Source organism: Aythya fuligula, chromosome 7 (assembly GCF_009819795.1).
Source record: "Aythya fuligula isolate bAytFul2 chromosome 7, bAytFul2.pri, whole genome shotgun sequence".
NCBI lineage: Eukaryota > Metazoa > Chordata > Aves > Anseriformes > Anatidae > Aythya > Aythya fuligula.
Window position 1 is genome coordinate 1,809,820 of NC_045565.1, and position 19,116 is coordinate 1,828,935.

The 19,116-nt window shown below is 43.5% G+C and overlaps 1 protein-coding gene across 19 annotated transcripts in view; it reads right to left on the reverse strand.

Annotated features, from left to right (window-relative positions):
- Positions 1–746: 746 nt before the first annotated feature.
- The window catches only part of ANK3 (ankyrin 3), a 199,415-nt gene continuing 181,045 nt past the window's right edge, over positions 747–19,116 (reverse strand). For 18 of the 19 annotated variants that reach the window (XM_032191372.1, XM_032191370.1, XM_032191371.1 and 15 more), the window contains 3 exons: positions 18,690–19,068; positions 5,453–5,545; positions 747–2,123 (listed from right to left, as the gene is read on the reverse strand). In XM_032191372.1, coding sequence (XP_032047263.1) covers positions 5,477–5,545; positions 18,690–19,068 — 448 coding nt within the window. In that variant the 3' untranslated portion in view covers positions 747–2,123; positions 5,453–5,476. The remainder of the gene's footprint in view (positions 2,124–5,452; positions 5,546–18,689; positions 19,069–19,116) is intronic. The other variant, XM_032191359.1, reaches the window with a different exon arrangement.

Consider the following 19,116-nt stretch of genomic DNA (forward strand, 5'->3'; position numbering starts at 1 on the left):
ACTGGTTCCTGTGGGGATCAGCTTTCAGAATAATGCGGATTTTACAAGCAGACTGAGCCATCTCTGTAGCAATGGAGCTTCCTCGGGTGCCAAGTTAGCGTAAAATACATCTTCGTATTGCCTTGAAAGTCAGGTAAAAGTGAACCTTGAGCAATAAAATTATTTATTACACTCAAGCAGAAGACCACAATGAGTGTGTATCGATGTTGCTTACAAAACTTTGCTTTGGCAACAAAGCCAAGTGTTTATATATAATGGCCCATCACCTGTGCTATACAGGAAGTGCATGCAATATACAGGAGATGTACACTTCATTTACATCATCTACGACGGCTTGGTTGTTGGTGTGACTGATACACGCTGGGAACAAAACTGCTTTCAGCAGCGGTGTTCCTGGTTCGTGATGGGGTGAAATAAATTAAAGGTCCAGAGTTGACACGTGTTGGAGAAGAGGCTGTGCGTAACCTATTAGACTTGTCCTTTCCCCAGGTCTGAGGAGGGCTCCTAACGTCCCAGAGAGGTGGGGTTTCCTTACTTTTGCTGAGGATGTGCTGGCTGCTGTGTTACTCCTGTTCCACCCACTCTGGGACAGCCTGCCAAGTGATGACCTGTCACACTATGAAGACGAGGAGGTGGATCACACAAAAGAAACTGAGAGGAAAAGAAGCAAAAAGCCAGGGATAATTAATGGCTGACATTCCAAAAACACTTCTGTAGAGCACAATAACACTGCCAAATACACGTTATCCAAGAGTTTTAACACAATTTATTTTATGCTTAAATAATCAACTAGATCATCCAGTGTTTGTTGTTTTCATACATATGTAATTAGAGCTATTATCAATGAATGCTGTTTCCATATGAATATAATCAACAAATCAAAGTATTTCACCAAAACCCAAATAAAAATGCCCTTTAAAACACAGCAGCCTTAACAACCTAATATTACACTGCTAGGATGATTACAGATGATTGGCTTACTGAAAGATTCTACATCTTATAGCCAGTACACAATACAGTAATAATTTTACAGCGTGCTGCCAGTCTATTAGCTAATAATTTCTCTTCAGTTCATTTAAAAATATCCCGAACTTGTGCCCGTCAGAGCACCAACCCACTTCTAAAGCTGCAAGCATTACCCCCATTATAAAGCGAGAACAGATAGCACCCCCCTCCCCATAATGCAACTACTGTATATGTTATGGTTTTTAGGTCATTTCCTTGAAAAATTGGCAACAGCAACAAATATTAGATGAAGGGCTTTGTGTTTACAGATAAAATCTTATTTTTCATGTTGCAGTATAGTGTTTGCAAAACTGGAAAAGATTTAATCAAAATAAGGTGAAACACATGCATCAAAATATTAGTACTCTGAAGAAAAATTTTCACAGAACTACAGAATTCCTCATTTTGGGAATCATTTAAATTTGCAGCAGATTTTAAAGATTTTTTTAAAATCAAGCTAGCGTTTTTGCATATACAAACATTATAATTGCTAATATACAAGAATCTGTGAAGATACACCCAGAATATCCCTGTAGGTGTAGCCGCTTGAGACACCTAGCCTGCTCAATGCATTCGCAGTATCCTGTTTGTGATCGAAAAGGCAGTGCCTTATCAACATTTATTCTATTTGTTAGAATTTATACAGTGTTATTTATTTACAGCAAAACTATTGATGTTTAAAAAAGAAACAAACAGTGTTTTATACCCTGACAGTTTGGGTCCAAGAAAAATAAGGCGAGCTGTTGTGGATTTTAGTAATTTTAGTGTCTTTCCATGGTTTAACCATTTCGTCTTCATACATCCCCTCTGGCCACAGGAATTTATTTCTTTTGTGATGACATCAAACTGCTTGAAATAAGCTGTTAACAGCATGGCATCTTGTATATACACTGCATTGTTAACTGCGCACTCTCCAATCCTGTGAATGAAAGTGAATTTCCATGCTCTGTAAATTGGCTCATGCTAAATTAATTTTTTTTTGTTGTTTTGTTTTTGTTTTTGCATAAAAACCATGCGGTTAATGTGTGGAAGCAGCAAACACACGCACACTTTTATAGGTGAATGTTTAATTCCTGTTGATTTTTCTTCCAGAATACTGGCAGTAAAAGCACACAGTCCTACGGAAAGAAAAGAGAGCACAAAGTCATTTCAGAATATCTCAGAATCAATTTCATGCCTTTCCCTGACTAAACAAAATAGTTCTAATTGGCATTATGGGATTCTGTAATGGGATAAATCATACTGTTTCTAGGTATGTAATGAAATTAGTTGAGCTCCCAGCATGAAGGGAAAATGCATCCACAGACATCCACATTGCTCATGAGCTGATTTACAAATATGTTTGCTAGACACTGCATTTCATCACCCCAGACAAAGTAACAGCTCTTCAGAAAGGATTACAATAAATCTGTACTCTGTAATGGAAGAAATAGCATTCATTATCTCCGGGAGCCGCTCCTTTCTCAACCCACTTTTGTTTATTGTCTCCAACCATCCACAGTGGTCTAAAACCTGCACTCCTTGGACATCCACCTCTCTCAGCTGCTTAGGGAATGGGACCGAGAGAGCCAGGAACCTGGAAGCAAGCCTTTACGAGGCTTCATGAAGGACAGAGCAAGAAAGGGCTGTCTAATACATCTTCCACCTGGCTCCATGAGTGGCACAGGGGAGACAGAGGGTCCAACCCCTGTTCTCCTGCCCATCCCAAAATGATCATGCAGCCAGCACGTAAAAGCAGGTTTGTTAAATGTGTGACAGTGACGCCATTCAGTAGGGAGGCACGAAGCAGAAATGAAACACTGGTGAATGGGAGCTGCAAGACCTGCGAGCTCCCCAGCACCTGGGTGCAGGGAAGGCTGTTTGCGAGTGCGGTTTGTGCAGTGCCTGCGGGATTCAGGCTGGCATGGACATGCCTGTTTACTAATCAGGTCACAGGTCCACGCGCATTCCCTGCGAGCGCTTGCGTTCTCCTATGCTGAAACAATGTGTCCTTGCCCACATCTCCGCTGACATAGATCTGTTCCGCAGCTGAGAGCTGCCTGTTCACAATGCAGCAGCAGTCAGGCCAGCTTGCACAGTACTGGGCAGAAACCTGTCCCGTAGCCCTGCAGAGCTTCACGCAAAAAAAAAATCGTGGCTTTTCCTTCCAACCCATATTTTGCAATGGGTTTACTTGCAATGGTCACAAAGCAATTTTTACAGCAAAATCTAGCAAAAAATGTTCACACACACACACACACACATCCCTGCCAACATTTAAAGGAAAAGCAGCACCTCTGTTCCCCATTTATTTATTTATTTATTTATTTATTTATTTAGTGTCTTTTGGGACCAAGAAACCAACTGGTTTTCTATCAGAAACCCTAGTCTCTGAAAACTCTTCTGCATTCAGATGGAATGTCTTCAACAGACACTTCAGACGCTTGACGGAGCTAACAATTATTTAATACACCCTTGCTCATGACCTCTTATCAAAGCTTGGACCACAAAGACTCCTCTTACATGACAAAGTTCCCCCTGAGCAAGGGCTTATCTAAGGAGGGCTGAGTTTCTGATGGGCTCTACAAGGGCAGAATTGCCTCCTAGAAGGCACAAAAGAAATGCATCAGCAGCCATGGGAGCGCATCTGCTTCTGAGGAAGTCAGACTGGTGTTTTCAAGGTCAAAACATGTTTCATACATTAGGCAAAGACTGCTTTATTAATGCCATTTTATTTTAAAATATCTGCCCTCCCTTATTCCAAATACATGCTGCATCACACTTGCAGGCTGGCAGGCTCTTCATCTGCAGCACTTAAGGAGTTCAATGCTCATCCTGCCTTCAGTGCCTTCGAATTCACACATTTCCACTGGTTTCCCCCTGTGGATCCACAGTGGCTCTGGGTGCACAGAGGTAACTGCCCAACAGATCTCATCTTAGCTTTAAGCATGTAGATAGCACTCCGGTGGAAAGGAAAACTCCAGATTTCAAAAGAGAAGCATGGGAACTAAGTTGGGACACAATTTCATACAAGCAATGCTGTCCCTTTGGCTTGCTTTCCTCTGGTATCCCCAAGCTCCATGAAGGAGAAAGGCCTGCCCTTTCAAAACATTAAATATTTTATGAGTATATTCAGCAGCAAACCATGTGAAGTGGTATTATTCTATTAGCACATGTGGGAAGGCTCTCAGTAAAAGCAGGAATTCAGTGGTTGTGCTTGACTGACCCAGTAGGTGCTAGGAGTTGCTGAAAGCACACTGAAAGCAAGCCAGTCACTTTACGGTGCTTGCTCTGGAGGGCTCGATCCCATAAAGCTCTCTGCAAGATCCCACACATCGAGTCCCTGCGGTCTCGAGCAGCATTATTCACATGCTCAGAAAGCCAGCATGGCCAGGTGGCTGTAGGGGGGCATATTACACTTGAAAGGGACTAAGGATGCTCTGTTCTTTACTTCCACATCGCTATTTGTTATGTTTTACAGGCCCTGTTTATTCTGTTCTTTAACCCTAAAATCAATCAATCCCTATACCAGATGTATAGGAAAATGATAAAACAATCTCCCATTTCCCCAAATCCTCCTCTGCCTGTTTCCTAAAAGCCACCAAAGCTAAGAAAAATTCTGAGTGGAAAAAAGACACCAGGTAAATACACTGTGTGATGACAGTTCCGGCACACCACTCCAGAGCAAGTGCAAGCTACGTTCCACCCGATTGTGAGGTAAGACTTCACTGCGAGAGTGACAGAGCACTGAAACAGGTTGTCCAGAGAGGCTGTGGAGTCTCCTTCTCCAGAGATATTCAAAACCCACCTGGATGTGATCCTGGACAACCTGCTCTGCTTTTTCCTGCTTGGACCAGATGATCTCTAGAGGACCCTGCCAACCTCTGCTGTTCTGTGAGTCTGCGTCGGCCAGTGGCATTTGGATTTAGTTTGGGGGAGCCCTCATACTGTCAGCTGCTCTTCTCTTACAATCACTGAAGTTGGATCAATAAATTTTACAAGAAACATTTGGTAAGGATTATTTGTTGGCAAATATTTAGACACTTACTGGCTCTTCCAAGGACACTCACTTGCATAACTGCCTGCAGATCACATGTCCAACTGTGGAAGAAGTCTTTCAGTACATTTACTGGTGTGCAGCTCTTTCACTAGTCATGCTTAAGTCCACTTTTAGGAGTAGAGAGCACTGTGGATTACGAACTCTGTGCTTTGTGAAACTCCCCAAATCTTACACATGGCTCCGTTTTGCTTTGCTTTACGTTCCAAGAGATAAAGCTCAGCTTCTATGCATGAACTCAAGGTCATTTTCTTCGTTCAGGACCGAGGACCACCTATTCAGCTTTGCAGCTTGAAAGTGATGCCAAGGTAGCAGAAAGCAAGCCACTGCACTGCTTAGGTGCTAGCCCCTTCTCTACATAGTGCTGTGCTAGCAAAAGCTTTACAAGAGAAGAAAATTGATCAAACTCACCGTTCAGTGGCTGGCTTTCAACTTTCATGAGTAACTTTTCTTCTCCACATGTCTGACTTCTTTCTTTGTCTTAACCTTATAAGCTTCACCCTGCTTTAAAGGAAAATATGAACGTTTAACATAGCCTGTGGAGAATGTTTGTAATTAAAAACCTGCTTCCAAAACAGGCTCCATATTTTGCTGTAACAGGATAAGTAAAAAGCAGTTAAATCACATTAACACTTCATCTCAAAGATACACACAATCTATTTATCCACTCTGCTGAGCTGCAAAAGCACAGGCCTGAAATATCATCTTCAAGCAGAAAATGCAGGTCTACAATTTGGGAAAGAGCATCTGGGCTGGAGCACACAGCCTTCAGAAGAGCCCCTGCCATCAACTCCAGCTGGATTCATCACCACCTTCAAGGACAATCACTTTCCAACCGGTCTCCTAGGCCAGCCAAGGCCGGTGGACATTTCTAAGAGCATAGGCCGTGGCTGCTGTTGTGATGTTTCATGAAGTCTGTGCTTTAAAGTGAGCAGGTTAGTAATGGAGTAAAGGGAAGAGGAAGAAAGCGGCAAAAAACCATCACCAAAGCAGAGCAGAAGTAAAACCAGTAACAGTGACAAGCAGTGCAGGTTTTGGTGTCTTTAAAACAGCAAACCCCAAAATGAAGTTCATCTGTACTCATTAAAAATAGCTCAATAATCATCTAAAAATAAACACTCCAGCAATCACGAGCCTCATTCACATCAGAGAATGCATCTGTTTGTGTGTGGTTATCGGCAGAATTTACCCCTTGGCTGATCTGCATTGATGTATTTGTAACTATTTGTAGTTTTTCAGTAATCTAATCTGGTGCAGCAAAATTCTCCTTTGCTGAGCAGAATTTCTGTTTTCTCTGATAAAGGGCTAAGAAAGAAGGGATTGAAATATGTTTAATTCTTTTCTATTTCTGTGCTCCCTACCTCGTTTTTCTCTTCACCAGCAGAAAAAAAGAAGAGTATTTTTCATGTTTGCTTCTTTCTGAGTCCTCAATTCTGTTTTCACTCAGACAAAAACCCATTAACCCCAGTGCCAGTTTTACTGGAGACAAGAGCCCTGGCCACATGCTAGGAGCAGGGCACGTTTGCAGCAGTTTGTCTCCAAAGGTGCTGCATACCATTACATAGGTATGTTCACATCACCCTGAATCCTGCAAAGCCCCAGGTTCCAGCAAGGGGTTATAGCACATGTGAGTGAGAGGCTGGTAGGGACCGAGCTGGGGTTTACTCCTTTGGGCTGCTGAAAAAGCAACACAGCACACCTGTGGGCGTCAGGTACAAATTCTGCAAGGGCTTAACCTTACTCGCAGACACCGATGAAACAGAACAGGCCCAAACCCTACATTTTACACCTGCTGCCTGTTTTACATGAGCAGACCATACTGCTTTCACGGGGAAGGCGTTTTGCACACCACAGAGCTCTATGAGGCCTCCTTGAAAGATCCCTTTCCATGAAACACCACGAAGATAAATCCCCGTCCCTTTGTCCCAATGCACGACTTGTCAAGAACTGCAAGCACTGCACTTTGCCAAGGCTTCTTGTTAAATGCAAACCTCCAGCCCTTTAGCAGCGCTTTCTAGCGGTCACCACAACCCTCTGCGTTTACTGTTATTTCCTGGCAGTCCCCATTCCATTACCATTTCACCAACTTTCCTCTCATGTGGGATAACAACACGTCTTACTACCTTCCGGGTGATCTGTAGGAAGCAATACATGACAAGTATCGATTTTTTTTTCCTAGATTCTAAGGGGAGAAAGTATGTTAAAAGAAGTTACTTGAATGCAAAGACTCAGAGCAGCGATATAAGCCATGATTACTTTTCTTGTGATGACGTTGCCTTCTTCGTCGGTAAACTGCTCCTCTGTTACAGATTCACCAGGAATGTTTTTTGCTTCCTCACCCTAAAGAACGTGTTATAAGATTAGCAACATAACCTATAATCTGCCAAACCCACACATATTTCCACACCAATCCAAGCAACAAGCACATGCTAGCTTCAACTTTATGTAACAGATTGGTTTATGTCACACAAATAACGTGGAAGCCTTTCTGATTTAGCATGCCAATACCTGCGTATTTATTCCACAAAGCATGTCCTTAAAACATGTAGTGAGCCTCTGGCACATTTATCAGCTAATTCATGACATGATGCTCTTTGGGCAACAATTAACCTTTCTGTTAGCCTGAGTCCTACGAGATGGAGGCACAAATTCATGAAGATAACATCTCTGAACAGCATCCATTAGCAGGAGGTTTTTCACAGCTTCTCAATGCCCAGTACACACAGAAACATGTTCTAACACCAAATAAGGTGGGGAAAAATTGGGATTTTAAAGATGGCTCTGCTTGCTAAATGCAAGATCTTAACCGCACACAGAAGACAAGACTACTCAGCATTTGCAAAACTGGAAAAAGTAAAAGGTATCTTACGTGAAACCTTCTTTGGCACAGCATCATCTGCCAGCCTGCCGAGGAGTCTCAGCAGCCTGCTGCTCGACTTACTGAGATCGCACTCCATCCGCCAGTTCTCGCAGTACCCACTATTTATGGGACCAGTGTAATAAATCTCTAAGCAGTGTCCTAACTGCTGTGCTGGGACCAAATACTATGACAAGAACTGTTGCTAAAATTATAAATCAAGTCTAAAGCTAGCCGGCAGCCACGAACTTCTGTTCCAGAAGAACATTGACAACTTTACCTCAAAAAGTCGTGTTTCCAAATGTGGGTGCTGAAGTAAAGCACCACATTTGATGCTCCAAAAATATCTATCATCTGTGCTTATTTTGTGTAAATAAAACAAATCTAATGTAGCATTTTGTTTCTGAAAACAGAAAACTGAGAAAGAAACTTGCAATCTATAAAATAATATCCAGTTCATACATGTTGCTTTCCATGCTTCCCAACAAACGCTGGCTGCACAAAAATCAGTGTTCTCCAACCCATAAACACAGCCCATACGGAAGGAAGCATTACTGACTGTGTTCATGAGACAGTGGACAAACCTAGGCTCTGCCTCATCTGAAGGACAAAACCATGTTCAAAAGTCAAGACTGCAGATGACTTGCCTCTTCCCTGTGCTGAGAGCAGAGCCATAGCACTTGGAGATGAGATAGATGGTCAGGGAACTCCCCTGTTTTTTCCCCCAGAAATTTTACCTTTTTTTTTTAAACAAAACAAAACAAAACAACAACAACAACAAAAAAAACCTTAAAGCTTTTCTTCTCCCCTTAAGGGAAAAGAAAAAAAAACCCACCATGGAAAAAACAGCAACTAGAGGAAGGAAGTGGAAAAATTGTTATATAAAACTTCTAAATATCAACATTACCAGCAAAATAATATTTGAAATTATATTATTAAAACTACATGTCAAAACATCATAATGCTTTCAAGTACTAAGAAGCACCATACTTACTGTGCCCTACACACTACAGTTACCTACATAAACCCCCAGCACTGCTTTACAGTGAATAGATATAGTGATGCCGTGTTTATTTTTTTAACTGTTTTCTCTCTAAACACAGCTTTTTCAATGTGTCCATTATAACATTAGACTTGTATGTTATTTCAGACTGCTAAAAGAAATAAACCTTCCTTTCTGTCCACAAGCAATTTTCTATAGTCAAGGTTTTTTCCCTGCTTTAGGGATATTACATCAGGCAAAAGCTACACCGAAGAGCCCGGTGCAGCTCTGCTGCCAACCACGTCTCCAGCGACGTTTTGTCATTACTCAAAAGTGAAGAATTTCTGTTTATTTCATACTGAAAGCTGTGCTGAAATTACCACTTGCTAATAAGCAATTAATCCATTTCAGACTCGTTTGTTTTTTTCCTCACACTTTCACGGAGTATACAGAAACTGTAAAACTCGCCAAACTTTGATGCTTCAGGGAGCATCACGGGGGGACGGCAGTCTCTACAGCCAGGGGGATGTCACTGCCCAGGGCCACTTGGGCGAGGCTCCCCTGTCCGAGCCATGCTGGGACTGCAGGCACCTGGCCGAGGGCCCCAAGCCCAGGCAGGGTGGCACCCTCGCGAGCAGCCACAGAACAAATCGCTGCCAAAGCTTTGGGACAGCCCAGGCTGGGCCCGCTGGGCAATTCATGCCCCAAAAGGACTCTTTTCCAAGGGGTTCCTGGAAGAAGAAACTAAATACCTACCTAAGCATCAATTTCACCCCGTATCCAGGATTTAGGCCTGTCAGTGAGCAGGGCCCTAGCGGGAGCCGGCTCCTTCCTTTCTCATGAGCAAGATAGCAGAAATGAAAATGGCACAGGGCCTGCTGCTGCGGGCAGGGGCAGCTATGCCTGGGTACAGGTTTTGAGAACTGAAACCTGTATGGCCTCCTAGCCGCAGTGGGACGAAAGGAAAACACTGATTTTGGAGACAGTTTTATCAGCAGTGCAGCAGGCAGGTTGCTCCTTAAAACAAGTTAGGGAGAATTACTGTGTTCAGTTTTCAAATGGAAAACACACTGATATACTGAAAGATAAATGCAGTTTTAAAGGTACTGTGAATCTTGGTTTTTAATTAGCTATATGCTCCTTTAAGCACGGTCTAAGGATAAATGGTGTAAACACTCAGCAGCCAGTATGCATGAAATCCAGCTTTCACAATTTTCTTTCTTGTGGGTAGTTAAACAAATTGCAGGAGGGCTCACAATTGGCAGGAGGCAGATCTGATTTACTGGCGTTTCTAATCCTCTGCAGCGATAAAGACGGATGTTTGCTAGAAAAAAAAACAAAACAACTGCCTTACCCACTGGCAGTTCTGCTTGTAAGACCTCCGAACAGCTTTGGGTTAGAATGGCACATTAGATGACCTTGTCAACAAAAGCTGTTTTTAAACACAAAGCTGGTGCATCTGCGTCACAGCTGAAGAATAAAATTATTTCCGCAGCATCATACTTATGCGGGCTTCATTTCACCCTTGACCAGTCTAAATCACTGTCACAATACCGAGAGCTTTCAAAATGCAGGGAGGAAACTTAACACAGTGATTACTGGAAGCTCGGTTATATCCCTGGGACTAAACCGTACAAAAGCTGCACTCTGCACGCCTCAGCCCCAGAACATGCCAGGAAGCTTTGCAAAGCAGAGTGCTTTAATGTCACCCTGTTCGCTGGAGTGTAGTCCTGCCAAAACCAGCTGGTATCCTTGCTGCTGCTCTCCAGGGCAGGAGAACTAAAAAACAGCTTCTTCTAAGTCTCCTGCCAACTCCACTGATTTTCTTACCGGTTATTTGCAGATGATGGGTGTTCCCAGGGACCTCCAGATAAATGTGGGAGTTATACAGTTGGTGCTGCAGTACTGTGCCAAAGTTCACTGCAGATTTGTCAGACCTCTGGTTCTCTTTCATGTTTGTTTTGTTACTAGAGGGATAATAGTCCCTTTTATTCCTCCTATATAGCTGGTGTTGTAACAGCAGAGGATAAAAGGTGCGGCTGCATGTCTGTTACCCAGAATTTAAAAAGGAATTTAAAAGCAGACGGAAATAAGCAAGATGGACAGATCCTAAATATTTAACTTCTCCAAAGACCAGGGGCAGTACTGCAACTGGAACAGGAGCTGTACAGAGCAATGAGACCTCTTCCTTTTCTGGTCTAAGCCACCAGCAAGACGTAATCCTTTCAGTCTCGAGATCCCATTCTTGTAATGCAAAACCAGCAGCTGCACCTCTGTCTCCTTGGGATCTCAAGCTGCTGTGGCAGTGGAAACAAACATCTTTCATTAAGGTCATTTTCATTAGCGAGTTCTGCCTACTCAGAGAGACCTTGTTAATCACATGCCACGACTGTCCGCCTGTGCCTGTGCTGAGTTTGTACTTGCTTGTTTGCAGATGTATTGCTAAAGCCGTTGGGGAGGAACAGCAGGCAAGCCAAGGAGACCCAAAAGGACACAGTGCCGAACAGCAGCCCAACAAGCCCAACGCTGGGAGCTGGGTCATTGTTCTGATGCTTGATACAGGAGGACCACACGCAGACAGACCTGCTTGCAGCACTCTGCAGCCTGAGTTTCACTCCCCAGGTGTGTTATTGTGCTGCAGCTGGCAGCTCCCACCCTGCTGCTCTCTCCCCGGGTGTGGGGACATTTGGGAGCAGAGCAGTGCCGCAGCTCTCCGAGCTGGCAGGGCTGCAGCAGGGAGGCTGCACCCAGCTGAGCACATGGATGGAAACACTTCCATGTGCTGCACGTGGGGCACAGGCCCGTAACTGGTCTCACCTACAGGAAGGCCACATTTTCACTCTCTGTAAGTAAGTCTCCTCTGAGTAATAACATCATGAGAGCTGCTGATTTTGCTCGTTCCTAACTGCTGCTCAGGATCCTTCTGTGCCATTCCTGCAGTGCAGGCTGAACCAAGCCTCCATGATCAGCAATGGGGGAGCTTCATGGGCAAAATGCATGGGAAGATACAAATCTCTAATAAAAATGGGCAAGAAATAACAGAAGTACAAGATACAAAGTAATATCGGATTTGAGTAATTCCTGCTTGGAAATCTCTTTCATTTTCCATTACAAAATTCTACCATAAACCTTTTGGCAAGAATCTTACTGGACACCTTTTGCCAAAAATTTATACCCATGAAAGATTTAACAATCTTTGGAAAGGCATGAAAAATCAGTCACTGATTTCTGTCATGAGTGAATAAAAGGAGCTTTGGATCAGGCTTTGAATGTGCACATTGTGGCAGCACTCATTTTTCCCTTGTGTGCTAATTGCTCACATTCCTGCACTACCATAAAAACCCGTTTCTTTTGCAATGCTCTGTCCCATCCATCCGCCAAGCGAACAGAAGAGGGAAAGGAAGCAAAACCAAAACCATCTGCATTACCTTGAGGTTAGAATACGATCCTGTTACATGTGGAAATGGGCATCAGCCCTTGCTTGTCTGGTTTTATGGTCTCAGCCCTCTGAAGTGCTAAATCCCATGGGAATGTGCTCGAGAGCACTTGACAGGCCCCAGCTCTCGGACTGCTGGGAAAATACCTCCGGGGACAGAAAAGCCTTTCCACGTATTTGGGCCAGGACAGAGGGCTGAGGTAGCAGTTAAACGGAAATAATAGTGTTAGCAACAATGCAGAATAGCACTGAAATGAAAAACAAGTTGGGAAAGAAGAACAAAGGCAATGAAGCAATTCAGTCCTGACAGTAACTGTGGAAGCACGTTGCAAATTCTTCTTTTTCACGGGACTCAATTTATCCTCCAGATTTAGGTGTTAAAAACTTCATCCCTGCAGGCTATGTGAGTAGCTCTGTTGCTTTTAATGCAGCATGGAGGCAGGACTCAGTATTAACTGCAGTACAACACTGACCCATGTGCAGTACAACACTGACCCATGTGCAGCTCTGCCCAGTGGAGGCTCCAGGTGCACCGTCCTTTGTGTCCCTTTGCTGCTGTTGGCACAAGGCAGCAGCGCAGGCTCACAGCACAGGCACAGCACGGCCATCGAGTTCTGAAGCCCATGCCCAAGCTCTGCAGATGTTCAAAATACTCTTTATTCCAGAGAAGACAAGCTCAACCCAGATTTCCAGGGCTGGCTCCATAACGTATGACAGTATAGGAGAAGTGCTCCCAAGGCCCAGGCATGACTGCCAAAAAGCCGCTGGGCATTTCACCACCAGTGGGAGTCGCAGGCTTGCTGCACGGGGGAGAAGCTAGGAGGAAAACATCCCTGCATGGCCTCCTGCGTATCCATCCCATAGCAGCAATATATTTAGTGGGGAGTGTCAGGAAACACAGGAGTAGGGGGACAGCCCGATTCTCCCCTCACTACTGCCCTGCACAACCGAGGCTGGCTGAGCTGTGACATCTGGAGTGGGGTGCAGCTGCTCAAAGGGTGCTCAGTGCCGGCAAGCAAATGCAGGAGCCTGCTGGAGGCTCCTGACCACTTCTCGTGGTCCCATGGCAGGAACACAGGGGTTACATTTTCCCTGCAAGCTGCAAGCTTTGCTCCGCATTACTGTGTGCTGCATCCTGAGACCTCCTGCCCGAGGAGCTGGTCCTCACCCAGCGCGTGCCTTCTCTGGGACTTCAGCTCACCCAACCACTGCAGCTCCCAGGAATTCGCAAAAAATCCTCAAGGCCTGGATCCCTTCCAACTTCAAAGCTTGATCCCTCTATTTCATGCCATCAATTCATGAGCTATACATGATCAACACACACCTACCGAAATGGTTGCTCCCTTGTCAAACTCTTTCAGTCTCTTTTGTACTCTGACACTTCCTGATGCCCAACCAGTAGACACTGAAATAGTTCAGACAAATCGGATGGCAAATCCCCCAAACAAGCTGACTATGCACTGCCTTTACCATTTACCATTTTCAGCCCACTGATGCTTTATGTCTTACCAGCAATGCTCTTACAGCGTTCAAGGGTCTGCGATCACCCTCAGGCCACCTGCCCCCATCTGAAAACAGAAACATTCCTATTTCTTGTCATGTCTTATCTGCAGAGGGAATTACTGATGAATGGTTATACCCTTGACCTGCCCAGGTGCTTTCATTTAAGGCAGCAGGTTCTTCCTGTAAAAATGAGGTCTTGGATAAAACATTTACTTCTGTTGAGCTCATTTTTGCAATTATTGCCTAGTTCAGAATGGGAACGCAGTACACTGACGAAACACGGTGAAGGTGGTCAGAAAGGTGCAGTGCATGTGTACGTACCCTTCTCCACTAAACACACAAATAACAGCAACATAGCCAGGTGTCACTAATCGTGACTGACGTAACAATTATATCCGTGGCAAACTCAGCTATTGCTGTAATAGCACTACAGTGGCTGTTTGTCCTTCTCATGGCTTTACTACATGATTTTCTAATAAGAATCTAACAAATCCTGTAAGTTACTGAGAGTTAACATAGTTTCTGATGAAGAATTATTTTCTTATGCTATATGCTCAAGGCAAACACTACCATACTATGTGACCATACAAGAAACTACATGAGGGCAAATGCAATTATTTTTGTCTCTACCATTATTATTAGCATATAAAGTATGTTATGCTAGGGCACCTGTAAATAAATACACTAAATAAAGCCTACTGAAGGCGATGCAAGGCCTCTTATTAACTGCAGTAGGTTTCAAATCGGGATCACCTGCTGCTTTGGAGAGGCTTTCCAGAACACACCAGGCCCTCTGGACGACAACGTTCAGCCAGACTGCATGGCCCAGACCCTCCTATATCCCACTCTTGCACATTCCTGCATATTTTTTTTTTAAACTTGTAATTTAGATTTTTTTTTAGAAAAGAGAAAAAAGGAAAAAAAAATGTGTCAGCCATATCTGTCTGTAATTCATTTTGCTCTGCATCAGACCAACACACTGCATCTAGCTGCAGTCTTTAAGCTGGCATGCAAAACAGTGAAGGACACAACGTGCCATGCAGCACAGTAGTTTTCCAGCAGAAGACAACCATAAACCTCTGGGTTAAGCAAGGAAAGGCCACGTAGCATTTGGTTATAAAAACAAACTGGCACGGAAAGCATAGTGCCAGAGGGGCTCCACTGTGCCAGAACTGACATTCTCACACGGCAGTCCAAACCCACATCCATGCCAATGTCGCCGCAAGAACGCGAATCACAAAATACCTTCAAAATAAACCGCCGTCGATAAACTCTTGTTGTAATCCTCTGCTCCTCACCTGAGCTTGAATCACTCTGAATCTCACTGTCACTGTCACTACATTCCTAATAAATGCAGTTTTAGTACATTTGAACAGCACATTTGCAAGACACAACGTGATATCAGAACTACAAGAAGAAAACAGAGGTTATCATGGACAACGTTTTTCCTGTGTGTTACATACAAAACGTGCAGTCTTGCTCCTAAAGTATACAATGGGAGGCCTCTTTGTTCTTTGGTATGCTATAGAGCTTGACAAGTATACCAGGTATGGAATATTGCAGCAGCTTTTAAGCCTAAGGAAATGGTATTTGGAATGCATCTGACCTCCTATGTTTCTTTATCTTAGTAGTTAAAAACATTGCATCCAGAAAAGCCTGTCATAACTGCTTGTTGTTTCTTCCTAAAAATTAACAATTCAGACTAATTACATGGATTCACAAGGTACAGAAGTGAATTCCCTTACAAAGAAAGGCAACGGACACACAAAGATTCAGTGGCCCACCTACCAAAGACCACAAATAAGCATTTTGAAGACCTTCTCCATGCAAATCGTTTTCCTACTCAATATTTAACTATTTTTAAATGGTACTAGCTGACATGTGGAGCACAATCGTCTGTGTTTTTTAAGAAGGGAACTGGCAGAGCTCAGCTCAGGCCAGGTCAGAAGCCTGCTGCTGGGGACGTGCAGCAGCTGCACGCTGGTGTCTGCTCCATCCCGGGGCCCTCCGACAGCCCCGATGCTTTCCCCTGCAAAACCCACAGAGTTCTTGGGCTCTGGGGCTGAGCAGCTGTGTGCACGTGGCTGGCAGAGGGCTTTGATGGACTAGGCTCAAACTACTGTTTTCTGAACAGTGAAATTGGACAACTTTCTCTATAATAACTCAACGGCATCCCAAGAGTGACTCGAAAAACATGTACAGTGGCTATTGCTAACTGCTTCTCTGTTTCTTTGTTTTGAATCTGTCTCGAGACATCCCAAACCAGAAGCACTTCTCAGAAATGATGTGTCAAGTAAGAGTAGGCATAGGTGGGCGGTGGAGAAAAAGGGCTATGTAACAAAAAGCATTTGGGGCAGGATGACAGTACTCATCTGCACACAAAGTCTCCTGCTGTCCTCTGACACTAGCCAAATATATCAATACGAACAAATAAAAAACAAACAAACAAAAAAACACCCAACGCTATCCTGAACAAGTAACAGAAAGCAGAAGAAGATTCCCAAGAGGGCACAAAGGTTTTTGGAGGAAGAGTGGTTAATAGATAGCTTCAAGTGTTTTAGCCCTGCCGCAACTCTGACACTGGGAGTCACCGTGAGCGCAGGACATCCATCACCTCTTTGGGGTAACAAAACAACTGCGCTGCACTCCTCTCATTTCCAAAGGTCATTTGGATGTGATGCTTGATCACTGACAGAGCATTACATAGCCTACACTGTCACTGCACTGCTTTTCTAAATTTTTGGGCAGTTATGTGACATGGGATGAAGCCAACAATTCATTTCATTCACGTCACCAGGCGGCAGCCCAGTACCTATGGACCAAGCTTATATTCTGGTGCAGAACCATGTGCCAAACACTGATTCAGGCCCCTCCAGGCAGGTGAATACTTACTACTTCTTAGGTTTTTCTGTGACCATGTGGGAAACAACTGCTAACTTTAGGAAGTCATTCTCTGTTGTTCCCCACTTCTTTCCACAGAAATGAATCTGCTTCTTTCAAACCTTTACCCCTTTATGGCTCATTTCTGAAAAATGCCTTCCAGAGACACTGCAACGGAAACTCTTTCTTTTTTCATGACAGCACACGAAGTATCTCACTATGAATTAGACTCAGAGTAATTAAACTACTGACTTCAAAGAGATTAGGTGAGAGACCCAGGTTTAGAAATCACATTGTTTTCTGACACCAGTTGATTCAAAGACCATGTCCATAAAAAAGACTTGTTACTTGGATGATAGGATTATCAGCCTTTACCAAGAAAGCAAAAGTAGTGCAAAAAGCGCACATATGAAATGCACACACTTATTCTTACCAATCCAGATCCAAAAGTGAAGACAAAACAGAAGTGGCTGACAACTTATCTTCTCACTGATGGGAATCCAGAGGGGGGAGTGCACCACTGCTGCACACCCCTCAGCACGTGTTACAGTGCGCTTCTATGCTTATCCCTGTGTTTAAACTGAGCATAACATCATCAACCCAAGGTCTGCCCCAAAGCCAAATAAAGGAACTCTGATGTCTGCATTTAGCTGCCTTTGCAGCAGAGTTGAGTTTTGTTTTTGTTTTTGTTTTTTTTTATTAAGTATTCAGTAATTAGTGAACATTAGGAAAGATCTTTGCTGCTTTAACTATGTCACGAATTAACAACAGGATAATAACATTCATACACCGCATAACTGGTGAGACTGATTATGGTACTATCTAATAAAAGAGCTCTTGATTGTATAATCGAAAGAATAGTTTAAAATGAAGTAATTTAAACTTGAATGATTTATTGCAGCCCACCACAGCTGACATTTTTATTGTGCTACAAGAAAAAAAAATGCCACATCATGTAGAAGCAAATGCATCTACTAAAATGCATAATTTCCAGCAGTTATAGTCTCCTCCTGTACTACACCCAAGAAAAGACAGTATCAGCACAGAAATGTAGAAGAAACTCAGTAATTCCCTGTTTCACAATCACTGAGCCTAGGGATTGCCCACCAGCCCCAATCCCTACACTGGGCTATAAGCAATTCCTTGCATCAGTTTTACTGTTAAGCTTCCAGGAAATAAATATAAGCCCTTGAGAAACCTATTAAAATTTCCGTTGTCCGAAACCAACTTAAAAGTGAGATACTATAGGTAAGGACGTGCAAGCCAGGCAAGGTAGAACCAAAGGATAGCCCCTCAGCAGTATTTGAAGAACAAACCACCACCTGGAAAAGTGCTATATACATTTGCACATCTTCTGATTTCTCTTGGCTGGATGCACCTTGGGGTTGGAATGAACGAAGCCAGGGAACAAAATATATGGAAGAGATTAGATTTTACTCGAGATTTATTTTCCTGCACATTAACAGAGGTGGGTTTTTTTTGTTTGTTTTAATAAAGGAAAAATGCAAGGAAAAATGCAGGGGTGTTAGGGACAAGGAAGAAAATAGAGTACCTCACATTGCTCACCTCAGTGTCACAGAGATGAAAACAGTGGCATCACCTTTATGGAAGCAGCTCTAGGACAGCCAAGCGGTTTGGCACTGTCTGCACAGGTGGTACTTAGGCAGGAGCGGGGGCTGCTCCCCAGCGATGCAGGACAGCAGTCACAACCTGCTCTAACCTCTCCCAAGGCTTGGGGCCCCCTTAAGAAAAGGATTATGCAGCCCTGCTTGGCTCCTCTGCCTGCCCCGACTACACTTTGTTCTATTTACACCACAGAACATAAATTTCCACTAATTTCCAATTTTCTTAATTTAGTAATAAATAGAAAATGCATAAAGAAAGATTAAATAAATCAAACCACACCTGGCACAATGTTACAAGTCCTATAAAAATTATGTTAAGCAACAGGGACTCCTCAAGCAGTTAATAATCACAGGACATACTGTACCTTCTGTTCAGACATTACTGCTCCCTCCTCCTCTTGGATGCTTGCTCTTGGCTTGCCATCTTCTGAAGAACTCCAGCTCATCTTCTTCACACTGACAGGCACAGATGTTTTGTTGCCTTCTGTTGTTGGCTTGCTAGTCTCTTCCAAAGATTTCTGATATGCTGTTGATGATAACGTTTGCTCATCAGTACCAGCTGAAAGTTGGGGCTTTGTTTTCAGGGCTTCTTTGTCACTGTGTTTTCCCACATCGTTTAAAGATTCTTGAACATAGGATTTAGTTTTCATCTCAGCTGTGGATTCAGAGAGGCTCCCATTTGTTTCTGGCTTCCCTGCTTCTCCTTTGACATATGAGGTAACAGAATCCCTACATTGGTCCGAGCTACAGGGGAAAAAAAAGTAGACAGCCGTTCAGTGTTTAAATCACACA